The sequence below is a fragment of the Durio zibethinus genome, chromosome 11 (assembly GCF_047325235.1).
Source record: "Durio zibethinus cultivar Kanyao isolate XHJ-2024 chromosome 11, ASM4732523v1, whole genome shotgun sequence".
Taxonomy (NCBI): domain Eukaryota; kingdom Viridiplantae; phylum Streptophyta; class Magnoliopsida; order Malvales; family Malvaceae; genus Durio; species Durio zibethinus.
The window spans coordinates 21,999,451-22,021,354 of NC_143172.1; the positions used below are offsets into that span (position 1 = coordinate 21,999,451).

At 33.4% G+C, this 21,904-nt stretch overlaps 1 protein-coding gene, 1 long non-coding RNA gene and 1 pseudogene across 5 annotated transcripts; all 3 read right to left on the minus strand.

Annotated features, from left to right (window-relative positions):
* Nucleotides 1-667: 667 nt before the first annotated feature.
* Nucleotides 668-2,475, minus strand: LOC111290257 (transcription factor MYB98-like; annotated as a pseudogene).
* Nucleotides 2,476-5,389: 2,914 nt separating this feature from the next.
* LOC149516191 (uncharacterized) lies at nucleotides 5,390-6,033 on the minus strand. The gene is made up of 2 exons (XR_016346494.1): nucleotides 5,794-6,033; nucleotides 5,390-5,612 (listed from the first exon to the last, which is right to left on the minus strand). It is a non-coding gene; the product is annotated as an uncharacterized LOC149516191 (long non-coding RNA).
* Nucleotides 6,034-6,529: 496 nt separating this feature from the next.
* Nucleotides 6,530-12,289, minus strand: LOC111289410 (boron transporter 1-like). Of its 4 annotated transcripts, none has more exons than XM_089768313.1 (14): nucleotides 11,933-12,289; nucleotides 11,585-11,699; nucleotides 11,087-11,122; nucleotides 10,850-10,932; nucleotides 10,572-10,764; nucleotides 10,341-10,479; nucleotides 9,956-10,121; nucleotides 9,569-9,735; nucleotides 9,274-9,447; nucleotides 9,031-9,126; nucleotides 8,485-8,622; nucleotides 8,085-8,404; nucleotides 7,419-7,689; nucleotides 6,530-7,059 (listed from the first exon to the last, which is right to left on the minus strand). In XM_089768313.1, exons 5-14 carry the CDS (start codon nucleotides 10,646-10,648, stop codon nucleotides 6,751-6,753), a joined length of 1,857 nt encoding a protein of 618 aa, XP_089624439.1. In that variant the 5' UTR covers nucleotides 10,649-10,764; nucleotides 10,850-10,932; nucleotides 11,087-11,122; nucleotides 11,585-11,699; nucleotides 11,933-12,289; the 3' UTR covers nucleotides 6,530-6,750. The 4 variants fall into 4 exon arrangements, with proteins under 4 accessions (XP_089624439.1, XP_089624438.1, XP_089624440.1 ...); XM_089768312.1 differs by having other exon boundaries at nucleotides 11,585-11,819; XM_089768314.1 differs by lacking the exon at nucleotides 11,585-11,699.
* Nucleotides 12,290-21,904: the final 9,615 nt, after the last annotated feature.

Sequence of the window (21,904 nt, forward strand, 5' to 3'; positions counted from 1 at the left end):
GTACATCGATAGGTAGGCAATTTGTAAATAATTATTTCATAGCCCTCCTAAATTGTTACTCATAATTTCTCCTGCCAAAGGGACAGCCAAAAAAGAGTTGAAAATGGAATTTGGTTCCCTAGGCCGTCTACATGCCAGCAAGTCTTACATTAGGACTATAATCCAATCCAAGTCTCTCCCAAAGGAGATTTTCGGGCCAAAACGATATGTATGCTATGAACCCAACAGAAATGCACGGAATTGTGTTTTAGCAGATCAGCGGAATGCCCAGTCCCCACCCCCACGCAAGAAAGAGAAGAAGAAGAAGAAAAGAAGAAAAAAGATCCAACAGTACTGGGTATGCAATCTTCCGTGCATGCCTACATTGACATATACATTGTTACATTCATACATATGTATAAATTAACATGTTTGCATGTTACGAAATTTCCAACAAATTTAAGTCGCTTTATTTGTAATTACTATTATCCTTATTTTTAATCTCTTTCCGCAAATCTGCATGGCATGGCATGCACCTATATATTTTCTGTTGATACCACAATCTCTAACTAAGCCAAGATGTTTCTCATCCCTATATCCCTTAAAATATGCTTTTTTATTAAGAAACACTTGAATCAAAACCTTAAACCTCTTCTAATATGTAGTTTGTCTTTGTACTGGTTTTAGGGGCCCATTTAGATATTAACCTGTTGAGAGATCATCTCCACCAAATCCAGCTCCTTCTTCACTGGAGCCATATCCATCTCAAAGCTTTTCTGATCAGGATGATCAGCTGCATCAGCCACAGGAGCGCAAGGTATTTCTTCAAGAAGAGAGTCAATGCTGCAGCTCTCTTGAAGCAGTTTCTCATCAAAAGAAAACTCAGGGACCTCATTAAAATCATATTCTGGCACCAAACTATCAGTACTAGGGAAAAATTCCAAAGCTTGTGGCTGATGATTTGATGGTTTGCTTAAACTTTTCTCTTCTCTATCATCAATACCATTACAATAGTTTTCTTGGAATCTTGTGCTGCTTGACTCCAAGTTTAAACTCTTGATATATTCCTGCAAAATGGAGCCTCTAGGGTGCTTTGAACGACATTTTCTCTTTGAAAATTGCCTTCTTTTGGTTGCATTCCAATGGTTCTTGATGGAGTTTTCTGTTCTTCCAGGCAAGCTCTTTGCAATTTCTGCCCATTTGTTTCCTATCTCTATATGAGCCTGTATTAGGACCTTGTCCTCCTCTTCACTCCAAGTGTCCTTCTGTAAAGCATCATATAATGTTAAAAATTGAAGTAGAATTGACATTCTCAACTCATATATGTTAATATGTGCATCACGTAATTTACTATAAAATAATACAATAATATTCGAAAGATAAAGAACTACAGTGAACCTTGATATCCGGCCTTAGATGGTTGTGCCATCTCTCTCTGCATTGCTTCCCTATTCTTCCAGGCAAAATCTGAGCAATATGAGACCATTTTCTCATTCCATACCGTTCAACTGATCGAATCAAGAGCCTGTGGAAGCATGTATATGACCCAAGAGAGATTAGTAAAATCTGTTATATCCAGTGTAAAAAGGTTAATACATAACATATATACACTCACAAAAGATAGTCTATAAGTATTATTTTAGATAATCATATTTGAGGTGTACATACTTTTAGATGGTAAATTAGATATGAAAATAACACCATGCTGAACAAAAGGAGTGAATATATAGAAGACATTATATTTTAACGTTCTGATTGATTGAATTATTTGAATTTCATATGATTATATCTAAAACATGCGTGTTTTCAATCAATTTATATACGGAAATAACATTATGAATACTATACATTTTGAAAAAGAAATTAGAAACAAAAACCTCCATACCTGTCTTCTTCAATAGTCCATTGTCCCTTGACTACATTGGACTTCTTAGGACCTTTCCAAGCCCTTCTAGACGTTGAAGCCAATACACTATTCTTGTTCATGTCAACTTTCTTGTAGTAAGCGTTTTCTGCAGTCACGCACGAGACTGCAACTGGCACAACAAAATTCACAGGGTTCATTTCTTGAAAATCAAAGGGCATATAGCCAATATCTGATCCCATAACATCAATGGAGGTCCTCTGAGAAAGGTTTAACAATAATCCTCCACTCTGGAAATTGTCCATAACTTGTCCATGTCCTACATTATCTTCCAACTCCTAACACTCATAAAACTCAACATTATTCGTGGAACAGCCATAAAGGAATGCATCAAAAGGATCATAAGAAGCTGTTTGGACACAACAAACAGGGTTTAAAGATGATCCATTAACATGAATTTGATGATCAAGATGGTGAAAATACTCTTGCAAATAATAATACTTTGACGATGGAGTAGCTTCAAAGGGAAACAGATCATCTTTCATATAGGGTTTTAGAGAGTTCTCTGACAATAACATCGAATGGTGGTCTTGAGGGGTAATGTTTTCCCCAAGTTTTGGATCAAACTCCATGAGAATTGATGAACAAGTGTTTTGGCCATGTCATTTCAACTTTGAGTTCTTTTATTAAAGAATTTTTTTTCTCTGGTATATATTATTTAATGGGAAGATTTAAAAAATCTAATTAATCCAAAACACAATTTAAAGGATCCAATTTGTCAGAAGCTTAAAATATTAAAGATTTTTACATAATAAATGAGCATTAATTTGTAACTGAAAGCTCAAAACATTAAGACACTCATTAAATCACTTTGATTGAGGTAATATTCAGCATCATTAATGATAAAAATGCTAATTCTAATTTTGGTCGCACATAATGAAGGCAGAATTCAACCCATGTTAAAGCTCATCAGATTTTCATTTTTAGTTTTGTGTTGGGTTAAATATTTTCATTAGAAAATAGATACTATTAATAACTATTAATTGTTACATTACAGTCAGGGTAACGCACCCAGTTCCATTCATCTTAAATCCTTGAATTCAATAGCTGTATTTTTTTCTTTAAATTCTTTATCTAGTTTGAACTCTCTATTTTTATTCTTAAAATATATATATATATATATATGTTACACATATAGATTTTTTCGAATTTACAACTTTCAAATGTCATTTCTAATATCATACAATTGATTTAAAGATCAGTTGGAAATTCAAATAGCTGTTCTTAATTACATATTTTTATAGTAGTACTTATGAAATGCTTTAAATAAGTTAAAAAAGAAAAAAAAAGAGAAAAGCCTTAAATGTGTTAGCTTTTTAGGAAAAGAAACAATTTCAAACAAAGTAGTGTTAATGGTCATAAACACATGTATGCAGTGGAAAGCCATGCTTCATTGAAAGCCCTAACACCTTCCTGAAAGAATACTGCATTGCCTTTCCGGTGTCAGATACAATCCATTGCTGAAACAAACAGCAAAAAATTCAATGTTGGTCTTTCCATCTACTACTAGTGACCCGTTATTGTGGTAAATGTAATAAGAACAAGTTTAATCTTAGTGGTGAGTCTTCGGACAAAATTGAGAATTTATTTCTCAAGGGTTTGGTGTGCCTAATTCCCCAAGATGAAATGATTCCATTTTGATCACCCGGTACTCCGATTGCGCACACCATAGACTAGCTTTACCGCTGAAGCTCCCATTTCTGACGCCAGTAAAATGATTGTGTTGCGTCCTATGGATGCCCATGTCAGGCCGCACTGGACCAAGCTCTTGGGCCTTAAAATCTTATTTCAAGCTCGGTCAGTATAATTCATTGGGCCTCAGGTTTCATTTTACGTTCATACTTTACCCTTTAAGCCTGAAAGAGAGATGAACAAAGCTAAAATTTTAAGCATTTCTCATGCAGAACTTCGTTTTACTGATGACAGTGTCTCAATCTTGGTTTCCAGTAAAAGTACATAATTAAGAAGCAAACGTTGGAGTAATAATACCTTAACAACTTACACTTTCCCAACTTTTCTAAATTGTTGCAATATAAATAGGGATTCTTTTCCAACTTAACTTAATAATTTTAAATATGATATGATAATATAATGATTTAAAATTTAATAAAAATCATAAATAAATTTAATAAAAATAAAAATATATATTTTACATTTGATATGTTCATAAAAATTGTGACATAATTTTATATTTTACACATTAAATGTAAAATAAGCAAACGTGAATATTTGAAGATATTTTTATATTGAATAATTATTATTATCTTCAAGATAAAGATGTCTTAAGCTTGATTCTTGAAACTAGCAATGCTCTAATTAGAGTTTGTTAGGATAAAATTGGATTTCTTTTAATATTAAAAAAGTTTGTTGAAATGACATGAAGCATGGACACTATCAAACTCCTCATGTGTCAATGTCTATCCGTGTAGGATACTTTGAAATTTGTAACACGTTGAAATATGTGTTGAATTTAGTTAAATACAACAAAGAAGAAGAAAAGAAGAAAAAGAAAATCTCATGTGGATAATGAATCTATATGTTCTTTTATTGTTGTGTCTACTATTAGATTTTTTATAAGAGTAAATATCTTTTAAACATCAATTCAATATTTATTATATATTTTAATTGATAATTATAATATATAAAAAATATTTTTTATTATCGTATCTTGTTGTGTTTCTATTCTAATTTTTAAAAATTATCGTATCCTACTTGTTTACGTGTTCGCGTCAGTGCTTCATAGCTGATGTGATATGATTGTGGTGCTACTCTTGATCTTTGCCTACATGAATTTAGAAATAAAAAATCCTTCAGGGTTGATGAAGTTTCCACTACCTTTACATCAATTTAAATGGGGACCAGATAAGATAATCAAATCTGTCTTTATGCAAATATATCAATTTGACTCTTCCAAAAGCGAGTCTAATGGAAAGGCAAGCAAATACAATAACGGCAACAGGAAACAGAATCTGAAAGACACTTTGGTGACCCTTTCACTAAATAGCAACACGGTTCAACAAGTTACAAAGCCAATAGTTTCTTCATGTATGAACTAAAATTGGTAAACCAGCGGAAATGAAACTAAGAAATATTCTTCATATACTGGAACTCCTTTTCAAGTATGGCTACTTTACCGGTAGGAAATGCATAGTTGAAAGATGAACAAATAATGGAGTGACAAGACAAAAATAAGAACACACTTCGAGCCCCCCTTGTACAAGTAGCAGAGATTGTGGAACACAGAGTATACTTACCACTACCAAGTGTTCCCTAGCTGCTTAGCATATATTGCCACAGTCCAGTAGTCACTTCTCTGTGAATCATCCTTTATCTCCATTGTCTTCAGACTACGGTTTATGGAAAAAGTGAACAAGCAATAACAATCAATAATACATAGCAGGAACACGATTTAAGAAACTAGTACGGAATTCTAAGTTCTGTACTTGTTGCCACTAACTCATTTCAGCAAATGACAGCAAAAGAACATTCTTTGAAATGAGAGATGGAATTCCCTTGGATTTAAATCGGACAAAGCAGGGAACATTTAGCTAAGACAATAATTGGAAACCTAGAACCTGTTCAGCTGAGAACAGTGTTTGTTGGAAAGTTTACAACTGTTTATTGGATCGCTTGTCGGAGAATTTGATTTTCTCATCTGGCCACATACCAATGATATTTGCAATATTGAATAAACCGACACCCATTGTGCCTGTAATGATGAGATAAGTAATAAACATGCACATCCGGAATAAATGAAAAAAAAATAATTTAAAAGCCTAATAAAGACTATGGCACCTTCAATGCCTGCAGTATTTGCATCTGTACAAGGTAAAAGTGCAAAAAACTAAAGCATATGCTTCCTTTGCTACATTAAAGAGATTCCCACTCACTATTAGAAGACTGGTAGGTATAAGCTTATCTTCATTTGTCTGTACACTTCTGCATTATGAGGACTACTTTCTGCTAAAAAGTGTGCCCCCCCAAGAGAATCTCGATTATAGAGTAGTAGCTCAGAGACAAATGCACCTGTTCTGGCTTCTCTCTGCATCTGTAAAACAATCAATAATGCATGTTGGACCTTTACTTTTCGGCTTCACTTACTCGGTTGTCTTGCATGACTTGGCCTGTCCCTGCAATCTTAAAACTCTATAAGGTTAACCAGGAAAAACAAGCAAAGCAGAAGCACTATTAAAAGAATCTGGACAGTTTAAATTGTCACTCATGCCTGATCATCACCGCATTTTTGAGGTTCCACCGCAAAACTTTTCAAGTAAGAATGGATACTTCACTTGAAATTTTTGACCAAATATTTGCATAATTGTGCAAAGTAACTTCTCTAACAAGTAACGAGTATTAACATTACAAAGAAGATTGACCAAGTAGTGTATCAGTTATCTTCAAGGGAATACATCAGATTATCAGAACTGCAGTAGCAGAAAGTCTCATCATTTTAATGTAATTTGCTATATCTTAAGGTTCTCAAATCGATCTGACAGTCCAACAAACAGAATTTAATGTATGTGTTCGGAAACTTTTCTTTGATATTCTTTCTTTTAAAGCCTTCAAAGGCTTTGATGAAATAAAGTAAAAAGGAAAAATATAAGGAGAAATTCAAGCCAAAATTCGTAATAGTTAAATAAACATATATTCCATTATCGTAAATAGTCCTCTGCCCAGCCTATTGGGAGGCACATGAAAAAAACTGACAAATGACAATCACCCTAATTTTAGACAGAACTGGAAAGCACACTGAAAAGACTACTCTAGCTACATGAACTAAGCACAAGACCTCTCGAGTGCCATTGACATTTAAACTCACCACTAAACAGAATTACAAATGAGGTTGTTTAGCTTGATGATGAACCATGACTGCTTTGTCCAAGTGTAGATGGTCCAGGACTTGGAGTTTGCTTCAATTCAAGTCCCTTTGCAGTCAAGCTGGGGCTTCCTTCCCCCCTCAGGTGACTAATCCGCGGACTATATGCCTTTTGGGAGACTCGTGGGCTGTGAGGTCTTATATCCCCCAGTGAAGACGGAGTTGTACTTGATACCTTAGGACTCTGTGTATGCCGGATTTCTCCACGGCTTCTTGTGATAATTTCATCTAGAATTTCTGCACCATCAATATGAGTAGTCCTTGCTTGGCATTCCTGGTCCTGTCCAGTATACATAACACCGTGCATTAGAATTCTCAGGAAAGATCTAAGATCATGGTCTGATCCGTATATAAACTTGTAAAAGAGAGATCAATCCATATTGAAAATCATGATCTTTCTCAATGCTATCCAAGCATTTGCAACTGTGCATACAGCAGCATATACAAGGAACAACCATACTAGAACCTAAATAGAATTAGCCACAGTGTTCATTCAAGTACACTTACTACCCTTTCAATTTAAAAGATCCTCGAAAAATATGGCAGACGGCAGCTTCAAATCCAGTCCTAGCTATACAGAATTGCAAACTGAGCTACAAACATAGCCATGATAAACTAAGTGAGGTTCAGATAGCATACTTCAAATGTCATGTTGTAGGCAATGGCTGGAGCTTCCTCATATTCTGCAGCATCAAGGTCTTGAAGATGGGCACCTTTGAAAAACTTGGGGAGCAAATATTGTCTCACTGGCACAAGAAGCATGATCAAAAGTGGGAAAAGGACTCCAGCTATTGGGATCCATGTTATGCCAAAGCATAACAGCAAGTAAACCGTCTGGAACAAGGTAAAGGTGGCAATTGTTTTGAAAGGTACAGTCTCAACAAAGGTTGCATGATACTCCTCCAACACCCTGACACATCAGATACCGTAGTTTAGATGTCTAATCTTCAAAGAATAATAATTATAAGTTGAAGTATGGGCATAATAATTGAAAAATGATAGTGAAACTTTTCAGATTATTCATCTTTCATGAGCATTAATGTGAAAAATGACTGTCTATATACATGACAGTTTTTATGATAGAGCTGTAATGTGAAATGATCAGAGCAAAGAAGATTTTAGAGTAGAGCTGAAGACATTATTAACATAATATAAAATGGAGTTTATATCCTATAACCTAGGGCAAGAGTCCTAAAAAAAGAGGAACAAGAGCTAGCTTTGGCTGGCTTAATGAATGCAACCAACAGTACTCAAATAACTGAAATAAAAAGTTAAAAAAGGGAAAAAAAAAAAAAAGAAACATACTTGTATCTTCGACTTGGAGCAGTGAAAAGTAATAATATTCTTTCCCAAAATTGATTCCCAGGCAAGCTTTCAATGGCCATGAAAGCAAAATAACCCCAAAGAACAGAAGTGGGGATCTTCTTAAGAAGAGGCATAGCTGCAACACACCCACCAACCATCAATGCTTGAAGCAGGTTACTGAGACGTTGCTCTTTGACTTCAACAGGTAAAAGCTCATCAATTTCCTTATCCACGTCAAAAATGGTCTTGTCAACAGGTGCATCAATGTAGCCAGTACTTGAGGCTAGTTGGATGGTGGATTCTTTCAGTTCTTTCAGTCCCTATTTTAAATAAAGGTAAGGGAAACCAGGGGATGATAATATAAGTTGTAAATCAAAATGATGAATACAAATTAATCTACCAAAGTAGATGGAAGTTGATAGACAAGTGGAGTCTGCATTTCGTTATACGCCTCTTGCATGCTCTGATATAGTTGACTCAGGTTCGAATTCTTACTTATACTTTTTCGGGCTGTTGATACAAGTTTATTACGCAAAAGCTGTAACCAATAAAACAAAGAACCAATCAAAATGATATACATAAGAAAGCAGAACTAACAGAAAAATGAAAAGGCTATGTCTAAATTAATAGGAAATATTATTAGAAGACAACAAAATATGGTAGGGAACTCAAAATTGTGCTCCCAATATGTAAGAAAATTGTCCAAGCTCCTGTGCCTTACCCTCAGGAGGTCAAGAGGTGGACTTAATTCTAGTTTTTGATTTTAATTTGTGAAAGTTTTTAATAAAATAAAATAAAGAAGGATGGATAGAACAAGGAAACATGAAGAAGAGTTGAGTCAATTTATAACCACATATAGAAGGATGGAAGGAAATTTCAATTAATTGATGGTTGAGCCTGAAACACTGTACATTAATATATTATCCACTAGTACACTATCTATTACCTGATGCTTAAGGGTTGCTAAGCTTTTTGTGTGCATTGGAGATTGTGGAATAACACCATTGGATGGTGGAATGCCAATAAGACCACATAAAATAACCTAGTCAAAACCATATTAACTGTTAAGACCAAAAAAAGACAAAGAAAGAAAGAACTTTCAGCAGAAAAAACCTGCGTTTGCAACTATTATTATAACTTTCTTAATAGGTTTATCATTCAAAAAGAGTATCCCATGACAATGGCGCACCAGAAATCCCAAAAGAAGCAGGTCATAATGGTATGAAGGTGGCTTTTTCAGATTGAACTCTTTCTGTTGAGCAAGTTGAGATGCTACACTGTGGTCAAAATAATAAAGCACGGCAATCATGGTTGCTGGAATAAATGCTCCGACTATGTAAAGAGGGGGCACAATCACCATTTCCTGCACAATCGAAAAAATAAGTCTCTTGGCATGTGTGAAAGGAAATTTAACAAGAATTTAGCTCCCATGAAGGAAAGCGAGTAGACAAATACTAAACATTCGAAAACCACACAGGATTCACCTTGATAACAGTCCAATTAGAATATGCATCAGGAGACCATGGGTTTGGACTGAAAAGACGCCTTGGAATCCCTCTTGGAACATCATTAACAGGTATGTAAGAAATAACAGTCCACACAAGCACCATAAGTGGCACCCCGTAATCAGCTATAAAACCTCGAAGCCCGCCTATCAAAATAAGATGCATAAGTCAGTAAAATGAAATAAGCAATACAAAAGCATCGCCTTTCTCCAACCAGGCAGTTGAATAAAGCGAAAACTTAATTAATGAAAGTAAGAGCTAGGCCACAATTGCATGGTTACTGAACTATTCTTTCAATAGCAAAAACAAAGGTAACACCACGCTCTAATCCCTTGTGATAAGAATTAGAATGCACTAATCTAATACCTGTTCCATAGCGCCAGAATCTTGCTTTACGGCTCCTTAGTGCAGTGAGGAGGAGGCCAAAGGACAGAACTAGTGCAAACATTCCATTGCCAAATCGCCAAGAAGGCTGCAATGCTGTTTGCTCAGGATTTTCTCTCTGGGGAATGCCAAACTCCTCCACAACTCCCTGTGAGATAAAATTCATTATGTACTAAATGATAGTGTTTTATCACAGTCTTGGAAGGGAACATTGGAGAAAAGTGTCGGTACTTATTAATTTGAATTAACAACAAAAAATACTCAAATTAACTGATGCTAGTAAGGCATTTTCATAAACATTTAAATTATCCTGATTATAAGAATAGATCATTTCATTTAATGACATTAGTTACATGGAGATACTCACCCGAATAGCTTGCTGCATGAAGAGCATTGCAATTAATAGACCAAATAATTCACCGGCAACACGTGTAAATCGATTTATTATAGAACATGCCCCTAGAATTGCCAATAAGAAAAGCAAAAGTGCTGTCCAGACACAAACCCTGAGAACCCATCAAAGTAAAGAAAACAGCTCAGTGCCACCAGAAAATCTGTCTGGTTCAGTACTGAAGTATACTGAGAAAAGAAGAAATACCATCCTGTCCAGGCTAAGAAGAGTTTATGACCCAAATCTTTTCGGTCCTTTGCAAAGTTGAACATAAATGTATACATCAATACCGTTGGCTCTGCAACTCCAAGTATAAGCAGGGGCTGTCCTCCAACAAAAGAGTGGATGATGCCACAAAGTGCTGTTGATGCAAGAGTTTGTACAGCAGTCAAACTTCCATCTGAAACAACAACAAGGTATCTCTTAGAAATCATGGCAGACATAGTAGAACATTCAAGCATACATGTATAGTGTCCAGTTCCTACCTGTATTTCTTTCCAGCTGCTCCCCAAAAGATATAACTGGAATTGCTGAAGCAAAGAATATATATGTTGTTGGAGCAAGGATCCTAAATGATCAAAGAGTATATATTGATTACAACTTTAAAAGAAATAACTTATAATGATGTTCATAAACTTCAAATAAATATTTGTTTGGTAAAAATAAATAAGAGCATATTTTATCCCTTACATGAACAGAGATGAGCAATGAAAATCACAAACCTGATTCCAGCACTGAAGCCACCAGTCCAATCTTGCCTGTAGCATAAAAGCCTTGCTTTCAGATCATTCTTGATTCCACGGAATGGAACAAAAGTTTCTTCCATGGTAGCTCAATATTGTGCAAACAAGAACGTTTTTCTTTTCCAAGTTTTTTTTTTTTAGTTTGACAGACAACTGATGTAGACAGAATACAAGACACAACACACAAACAAAGATTAAAGGACTCGAGAGGCCAGTATGGTAACTAAACTTGCATAAGCTAAGCTAAGTTGGGGAAATTATGGGCAGAAGGACAAGAACTGGTTGGTCATTATTAGATTTAAGAAAAAAAAATTATGTGAATTTATCGTTTTTCATATGTATAATTGACCCTTGAAAAGGGCTATAACTAAATATTCAAACAAAAAGAAATTTACATTTCGAAGAATTTGTAAAGAATATTTGGGGTATATTGCTATGACAGGTGAAAGGAATCAAATTAGATACGAATCAAAGCACCTGAAATTCAATCTTTCTGTAAAAAGTGAAGGATGCTAACGAGCAAATTCCATGAGTGAATTTACGCAAGGTCTTAACGGAAAGAAAAGATGCTCTCCATATCTTCAGATCTCAACTAACGATCAAATTCAACAAAACTCAGATTTATAATCACTTCTTTTTACCTCATTGTTCCAAAAAGAGAAAAAAAAAAAAAAAGCTTCTTGACATCAACTAAATCGCGCCAGAAGTAAACCTACAATATCAAAGGCAGTTAGATTTGACAAATTACATGGTACAATGTTACATGCTAAAAACCAGGCAGAAATCTCAGACAAGCTAAAGTTTAAAGAGTTTGAAAGCAAGTACCAGAAAATTAACGAAAACCCATCATCCTAATCTCCATTGGTGATCGTTTAAAACAATTTGAAGCAAATGAGCATTAACAAAATCTAAGAAGAAAGCTTCAAGATCGAAATAAACCAGAACAAACTGGCAGTGGAACAAGATTAACGAGAATCCATAATTAGAAATATACCAGAACAAGTTTAAAACAGCTTTGACGAAAAGGACATTAATCAAACAGAGAAAGGAGGCAAAAAGGACAACTTGATCAAGATTACATTATAAGAACAGAGACCCTTTTCAAGAAAGAACACTAAAACACATATAAAAAGAAACAGACAAGGAGAACAATGAGAGTTATAGGTTGCAGTGACAAAGCTTAGAGGAGCAAGGGGGGCAGAGAAAAATATATAAAGAGCAAGGGAGGGCAAAGAAAAGATTTCAGAAGTAGGCAAGGAAAAGGTGAGCAATAGAATTAAGGAAAGTAATAAACAAAGAACTGGGTAGAGGTTTTTGGCTTAACAAACTGTGACAATGACGAAAGGATTTTTGGCGTGAAACGAGATAGTGTGCTGTGACTAAGCATAAATAAACTCCTTTTCAGGTATGAATAAAAACAAATCACCTTATCATGAAAGAAAGAGAGAGAAAGAGAAAGAGAGGTGAAATGCATTGTGGACTAACGGCTGCTGACTGAACTGGGATTGACAAGTTTTAAGCTTTAATGTAACTATCTGAAAGTAGGGAAAATCAAAATATTACTGAAACCAGGAATCTTTTATTTTGCATTTATGACTTGGTGAAGACATATTTGGAGTCTAGTCCTAATATTGAGAAGAGATTTTCTTGTAACCAAAAAAAAAAGTATCTTTTCTATTTATTAACCATACATTTAATATTAAATCTCCTTTCATCAGACCACCCCCATAAATTTGGTCTACAAGTTAATATATTCTGTTAGCCTCGATTTTATTTCTTTTGAAAGTTGCAGGGTAAAAAAATTTTCTCCAGTAAAAAAAAAAAAAAAAAACCATCTTTCTAGCAAATCAAAATGATGGTAACAGAAAAATCGAAATTTAATTCGTGTCTATAATTATTTTTTAAAAAATATTCTGATAAGAATGAAATTCAAATTTTATATTTATAATTATTTCTAATTTTAAATTACAATTTTTTTTAATAAAAAAATATGTAACATGAAATTTGAAGACGTTGTTTTGAGCAATTTTCTTAATAATCAAAATAATGTGTAATCTGCCTTGAGTTGTTGATCAAATAAGCAATTGAGCAGCAGAAACATGTGATCAGTTATTTTGTCAAATTTAATTTTACGCTGATTTCTGTAAAGAATTCTTGCGGTCTGGTGGAGATAAACGTTTAGGGGCAGACAAAAACAATGATACAACTGCAAGGTTCCTACCGTAATAGAAAAAGAGACTGTAAAAGCCCAGATTTGAGGAACAATTTAGACTCATTGATTTCTCCAAATTAGCCTTTACATCTTAGGGAAATAGCATCACAGCCTTCCCCCTATCCTCTCCGAGCGAGTGCCCCTTTCTTGAATTTAGATCTTAACAAATATCACATTTATTTTATGATAAATATGTATAAAATATAAAAATTATTATATCATAATTTATATTTATATATTAAATAAATTTTTTTTTTTTTATCAAAATTATATATAATTTTTACTAAAATTTTAAATTATATCATATTTATATATTTTTTATATAATTTTTATATCATATTATCATATTAAATCTAAAATTATCTATTTACCAAAACGCCCACTGTCCCTCTTAAAATAAAAATTACAAGTATATCAGCAATAGTAGCACAACTTTTTTGATCAAGTGGTCCAAACTTGGAATTCTATAAATTTAAAACTTTTACGTTACCAGGCTTCTTTATAAGTTATAACCATCAGTTTTACATACATCTTTTAAAAATGGCAATTGAGAATGCTCTCTAATTGAAGTTTCAAACAAGCACCACTTTCGCTTCCCAAATCAAAAAAGAAAGACAACTTTAAAACAGATGGAAGGACAACTTGGGAATCAAAACAGATGGGAAAAGTGGCACTCAATGCAAGGTACTAAATACTACTGATCGGAAAATGCGAATGTAAACTTTTATTTGCTCCCCTTTTTCAGCTGTTATTTGGAAGAGTTAACACGCAAACTAAACTAAAATAAAATAAAATAAAATAAAATAATCATGCCAATAATCAACAGATTTGGGTAAAAAAAATCTTTCTTCTTCTTTGTTTAATTTGATACCTTAAAAAAGTTATATAAAAAAGCTAACCTAACCCTTTGAGGTTTTGCCCGGCAAACAGCAGCTCCGAACAACTTTTCCTCTTTCTCATTGGATATGCATATAAATATTTATAGATTTATATGTGATATATTATTAATGTATATATTTTATATATTATCAATTAATTAAATAATATCATTTCATTAATAAAATTAATATGAAAATATCATTTTATTAATGAATAAAATTTTTTTAAAAATTATTAATTTTTGTATATTTATTTTAAAAATTGATATTTACTAATTAATAAAATAATATCATTTAATTTATTAATTGTATAAAAAATTTATATACTAACAATATATCATATACAAATTCTATATTTATTCTCTTTTAGCTATATATATACTATCATTATCCCCAAACATATTAATGAGCACATCAATAAAGTTAGATTTGTTAAGATTATATTAATTATTTATTCATTTCTGGTTAGATTCGTTAAGATTATATTAATTATTTATTCATTTCTTGTGCATCTTTCTTCACCATCTTAGCTAATTGTACTTATGGTCCCCTTCCTCTTTGAATATTTGGTTAATGTCAACATTTGTTAATGGAAAAACAAGACCTATACCTAAACAAATTCGCTGATGCTTGTATTTTGTTAATGAAGGAAATTCGCTATCTATCATTTTCGAACTTTATACATTTATATGTATCGTGTTTTTTTCTTTTAAAAATTTAAGTGCTTGCATGATAGTTTCTTTTTCTTTTCTTTAGTATATACAAGCTCAGGGTACCCATGCGGTGCCGCAATATAAAACATTTGTGTTATTTTTTAATACCGGATAAGATTAATAAAAAATATTTTTTATTATTGAAATTTAAAAATTAATTAATATATTATATATTAATTTAATTCAATCACACAAAGTATTTACCAAAAGTATGTCAATATAAAAACGGAGTCGAGATCGTAAATAAATTATTGGTCTAATGTCGCAAGTCTGACAATGATCTGACTTAAGTCAAGATTAAATGATTGAAATAATACCGCGAGTCGAAAGGTGACCAAGACCGAGTCGAGGTCGTAAATAAATAACTAGACTGATATCATAAGTCTGACAATGATCTGACCTAAGTCGAGATCAAATGACTGAGATGATTCCGTGAGTCAAAAGGCGACTAAGATCAGTCGAGGTCATAAATAAATGATTTGACTGATGTCGCAAGTCTGACGATGATCTAACCTAAGTCGAGATCAAATGACTGGGATGATGCCACGAGTCAAAAGGTGACCAAGATCAAGTCGAGGTCGTAAATAAATGATTGGACTAATATCACAAGTTTGATTATGATTTGACTTAAGTCGAGATCAAATGACTGGGACGATATCACGAGTCAAAAGGTGACAAAGATCGAGTCGAGGTCATAAATAAATGACTAGATTGATGTCACAAGTTTGATGATGATCTGACCTAAGTCGAGATCAAATGACTGAGACGATGTCGTAAGCCAGAAGGTGACCAAGACCGAGTCAAAGTCAGAAATAAATGGCTGGACTGATGTCGCAAGTTTGACGATAACTTAACCTAAGTCGAGATCAAATGACTGGGATGATGTCGTGAGTCAAAAGGTGACCAAGACCGAGTCAAGGTCGTAAATAAATGATTGGATTGATCATAAAAAATGATCTTGGTTGAGTCAAGATAAAATGAATAGATGATATGAGTGCATGTCTTATACAACTAAAACATCAATTGTGATACTAAGGCTTCTATATTTTCATTTCTGCACACTTTAGCAGAGAAACTATCATTTATTAGCATGAAGGCATATTTTTGACAAAGAAACCATCTTTCATCAGCCTGAAGGCATGTTTTTGGAAAAGAAACTTTTTTCATCCACCTGGAGGCACATTTTTTGTAAAGAAACCTTTTTCATCCACTTGTTTGTTTACCCTAAAGAAAGTCATGGAAGTTAATTTCCATTTTTTTAAGAGGTATTCATCATTCGCCTTTATCTCTTTTGATTCTTCAAGGTGACACACAACTTATTATGATTTTGTTTTATTAATCATTATCCTAGTTTCAAAGTGCAGGATGCAAGTTATGCATTTCTCCCATTCCCGAATAGGTATAAAGAGGAAGAGTAATGTATAGGATTAAAAGAATAATAAGATGGCTTTCATTTATTTGGATAAATAATTACAAATGATGGTATAAAGTTAAAAGAAAAGTATTTAGGAGTAGCTATTTGGGATAGCAATGCCCTAAGACAACTGATTAGATGATCATGACAACAAATCTTGGATCTCCTTTAAAAACTTAGTTAAAACTTGATGCCCTAACATTTTAAAGCTCTTCAAAATTTACTGTCCCTGATATGCCTTCCCAAGTGATGTCAATTCAGGCTGCCTTTTAGAGTTTCAATTTAAACCTTTTTCTTTGGATCCAAGTCACCTTTTTAGGTTTTTGACTTGAACTTCTTGTTTTTCTTCTTTTCTTTTTTTAGTTTTTTTTATTTTTGGGTTCAAACCATCGTTTTGGGTTTTTAATTTGAACTTTCTCTTTTTTTTTTGTTTTTTTATCAAACAAAGTACTTTTTTATTGCATCAGAATTGATAGGACCAAAAAGTTCATCTTCATCCATTTCTGACAAGATTAAAGCTTCTATAAAAAAAGCTCTTTTTACCACATATGGCCCTTCCCAATTCGAGGTTCATTTTTCTATATTATCATACTAACTTAGAAAAATTCTTTTTAACACCAACTCTCTTTCTCAGAACTGATAAGGTTTGACCTTCTTGTCATAAGCTCTCATCATCTTTCTTTGGTACAATTGGCCATGGCAAAGTGCCGTCAATTTTTTCTCTTTAATAAATTTAAATTGCTTATAGTGCTCCCGAATCCATTCAACTTTTTCTAATCCCACTTCCCTTAAGACCTTTAAAGATAAGATTTTTACTTCTACTGGCAACATAGCTTTCATCTCATAAACCAAAAAAAAAATAAGTTGCCTTAGTAGATGTGTGCACAGAAGTTCGATATGCATGTAAAGCAAAAGATAATTTCTCGTGCTAGTCCTTGTATATTTTAGTCATCTTTTTCAAAATCCTTTTGATGTTTTTGTTTGTAACCTTTACTGTCTTATTCATTTTTGAATGGTATGGAGCTGAATTGTGATGGTTGATTTTGAACTGATCATATACTTCCTGCATCATCTTGCTATTCAAATTTTTTGTATTGTCTGAGATTATTCTTTCTAGGAGCCTGTATCTATAGATAATTTTTCTTTTGATAAATTTGTAGACCAGTGATCTAGTCACAGTTGTAAAAGAGGCAACTTCGACCCATTTAGTGAAGTAATCGATCATCACAAAAATAAATCTATTTTCATTTGAGGCCTTTGGGGTTATAGGCCCAATGACATCTATCCTCCATATAAAAAATGGTCAAGTTGGTGCTATGACATACAAAGCACTAAGTGAAGCATGAATCTTGTCAGCATAAATCTGGCATTTGTGATATTTTCAAACATAATTGATGCAATCTTTTTCATTGTCAACCAGTAATATCCAGCTCATATGACCTATTTTACCATCATATGCCTATTTGTATGTGCTCCACATACATCATTGTGCACCTCTTCAATAATTCTTTTGTCTTCGAATGCACTTATACAACATAGTAACTTGGTCCTTACCTCATTTGTACAGAATTTTTTGTCTAGAAAAAATCCCATAGCCAATTTTTGCAAAGTTCTCTTGTCACTTTTTGTTACTTGATTTGGTTACTGTTGATTCTTTAAATATCCCATGATATCATAATAACAAGGGCGACCATCCTCCTCTTCTTTCAAGTTGACATAATGCACTGACATATCTTTGATATCCAATTTGATAGGCTGAATTTTATAGTGTCACCAATCTGTACCATTACGATCAAGGTAGCCAAAGCATCTGCAATCTGATTTTCTTTCTGAGGTAAGTGATCACACTGAATTGCTTTAAATTGTTTGCACAGCTCTAAAATATATTTATGATAAGACATGAGTTTGGAGTCCCTTGTTTCCCATTCACTTTTCAATTGATAAATGACGAGAGTTGAATTTTCAAACACCTTTAATGTTTTAATTTTCCTATCCAAAGCAGCATGCAGCCAGCCTTATGACATAAGCCTTATATTCAGCTATATTATTAGTACAGTTGAAATTCAATTTTGCTATAACAAGATAGTAGTACTTCGTTAGAGATATCAAAATTACTCCAATCTCGTGCCCTATGGCATTAGTGGCCCCATCGAAATACATCTGCCATGTGTCTTCTTTCTCATCATTTTTTTTTAATTTTAGGGTGATCATTAATTTCTCATCCAAAATATCAAGCTTTTGGGCTCATAATCATCAGCGGCCCTATCTGCCAAGAATTCAATGATTACACCTCTACTAATCACTTTTTGGCTTACATATACTATGTTATATTCTGAAAGCATCACTTGCCATCTTACGATTCTTCTTGATAGTGAAGGTTTCTCGAAGATGTATTTGATGGGATCTAGTTTAGCTATGAGTAAAGTTGTATGGTATAGCATGTATTGCCTATGTCTTTTAGCTATCCAAGCCAAAGCACAACACATTTTCTCTATTGATGAATACTTGGACTCATACTTTATGAATTTCTTGCTCATGTAATAAATAACTTTTTCTTTCTTACTAGATTCATCTTATTGGCCCAGCACACATCCCATTGAGCCTTCATGTACCACTAAATATAGAATCAACGATTTTCCTAGAATAGGAGGTGTTAATATTGAAAGATTTGATAGGTATTATTTAATCTTATCAAAAAATTTTTGACATTATTCATTCCACTCTCCAGGATTATTCTTTCGAAGGAGTTTGAAAATAGGGTCACATTTAAGAGTGAGTTGGGAAATGAATCAGGATATATGGTTTAATCTGCCTAAGAAACCTCGAACCTCCTTTTGTGTGCTTGGTGGAGATAAATCCTAGATAGCCTAAATTTTATCTGGATCCACTTCTATCTCCTTTTCACTAACTATAAATCCTAATAGCTTTTCGGAGTTGGCTTCGAATGTACATTTAGCTGGATTCAATTTGAGTTAAAACTTTTTCAACCTTTCAAATAATTTTTTAAGGTTGGCTGCATGATCTTCTCCCTTTTTAGATTTTGTAATCATGTCATCAATGTACACCTCAATCACCTTATGCATCATATCATGAAAAAGTGTTATCATAGCTCTCTAATAGGTTGTCCCTATATTTTTTAGTCCAAAGGGCATAACGTTGCAACAAAAGTTTCCTACATTGTGATGAAAATGGTTTTTTTTATGTCATCTGGAGCCATTTTTATTTGATTATAGCAAAAAAAATCCATTCATGAAGAAGAATATCGAATGTCAGGCTGTATTATCCATCAAAGTATCAATATGATATAAGAAAAAATTATCTTTAGGGCTAGCTTTATTCAGATCTTTATAATCTACACACATCATATTTTTTTATCCTTTTTAGGGATAAGTACTATATTAGCCACCCATTCATGATATTTAGCCACTTGCAAGAAGCCTGCATCAAATTACTTTTTAACTTCCCTTTTACTTTTCAATAACATCTTTGATTTTATTTTTCTTAGGTTTTGCTACATCGGTTTGCATTTTGGCTTCAATGATAGTCTATGTTTCATTATTTCAGTACAGAGTCTAGGCATATCTTGATAGGACTAGGTAAATACATCTACAAACTCATGAAACAACTCCTCTAACTACTAGTAGTCATTCGCTGAGAGTAAAGTACCAATCTTGACTTTTTTTCTATTTTTGGCATCACCAAAATTGATCAGTTCAATAATTTTTTGATGAGGCTCAATAGATTTATCTTCCTATTCAATTAGCAACGTGTATTCCTCAAGATCTTTTTTAGTATCAAGTTCATCTATATTAATTAAATTTTTAAAGTTAAACCCTAAATCATTGTCATGATTACCTTCACATTCATTTGGGAACCTGAAAATTGATAGAATAGAAAATATTGGCAAGAAATTTTGATGAGGCGATGAATGGAATAGAAGAAATGAACAAAAATGCACGCTCCTACTTTTATTGACATAATGAAAAATAAAGGCCCAAACATAAGAAATTACCCCAATGCTTTTAGGCATAAGCAATTAGGAGATGTGATTACATCGATGAAAAATCAGAAACAATAGGTATTTGGATAACACTCAAATTTGGCAATTCATATTTTGATGGGTAGAGGTAAACCGAGGCTTCCTCATTTTGGCTTTCATCGTCCACCATGTGAATGGATAGCTTGACAAAAGCTTCCTCCCACTTCGATTCCTCTATTGGGTCTTCTTCAGCTTTTAGTAACATGTATCCTCTATGAGCAAAAGTTTCATTTAAGTGAGGAACAACCGTCGATTCATTTCTTACCCTTTTGCTAAGGCTTGGAACTTTCTCCATCTCATAACCCAATCCTACTCTGCCACTATTGTCTTCAAGTTTTAAGAATTCTTTCACCTCTTGAAGATTCTTGCCTAGGCCAAACCCAATACTCTAACCCTTGTTAACCATCTAATTGATCACAATCTGACTGAATTTGAGCTCTTCACCTATTGCATTAATAGGTTCAAAAGATCTGTAATAACATCTTAGTGATTTTTTTACCGTTTTCAATTATGGGGCATTTATGGGTTGGGTTACTAGCAAATCTTCCTCTCCGGTCACAATCACCAATTGCCTTTTTACTTTGAATTTGATTTTTTGGTGTAATGAGGAAGGGATGATGCTTACCTTGTGGATCCATGGTCTTTTCAATAAGCAACTGTATGATAAAGATACATCTATGACCTAGAATTTTATATTGAAGACATATGGTCCAATTTGGATAAGCACCTCAATGTCTCTCAAAACTTTTCACCTATCCCATCAAATGCTCGGACCACAATCTAATTTTTTAGATATGGGACATATCAAAGGGTAACTTAGCTAAAGCAGACACGGACATGACATTAATAGCGGATCTATTATCAATAAGGACCTTAGCTACTATGTGACCTATACATTTGACAATGATGTGCAACGCCTTAGTGCTTCTTCTACTTTAAGGTAAAATATCATCATTACTGAAAGAGATGTGATGTGGCACCATTAGATTTTCTGTCAAATGATTCATATACTCCACAGATACATTATGAGACACATAAGCTTGATTCAATACCTTTAACAAGGCATTACAATGTGGTTCAAAGTTTAAGAGAAATGATAATAGAGAAATTCTGACTGGCATCTTATTCAATTACACTATCACAGAATACTCACTGTGCTTAACTAGCTTCAAAAATTCATAAGCCTCTTTTTTAGGCATAGATTTCGGAGTATCTTTCTCTGGGATCTTTAATTCAGTTTGCTTCTCCTTTTTTTTTCTTACTTTTTTCAAAGTCTCTGAAGTATAACATCTTTCATTTCTAGTTATGTCCCTTACTCTTGTTATATTAGTAGTTTTAGCTTTGGGCCTTTGCTTCCCTTGAGTCATCACCTCACATTTATATCTTCAAAATACCACTTTATTATCTTTATAAAAAAATGGGTAGGAAACTTTAAAAGCTATTGGTTTGGGGATAAATTTGCTCTCAGTTGATTGTGACTTTTTCTTATAGTGTATAGTGATAGGTTTGGGCACGCACCTATCTATCATAGTCACCCAAAT

Coding starts and splice junctions, on each gene's coding strand:
- LOC111289410 (XM_022880430.2), bottom strand. CDS start 11,190: ATGGAAGAAACTTTTGTTCCATTCCGTGGAATCAAGAATGATCTGAAA. Junction 9,736..9,955: donor ATTCTGGCGCTATGGAACAG/GTATTAGATTAG, acceptor TTATTTTGATAG/GCGGGCTTCGAGGTTTTATA. Junction 8,623..9,030: donor TAGCAACCCTTAAGCATCAG/GTAATAGATAGT, acceptor TATTGGTTACAG/CTTTTGCGTAATAAACTTGT.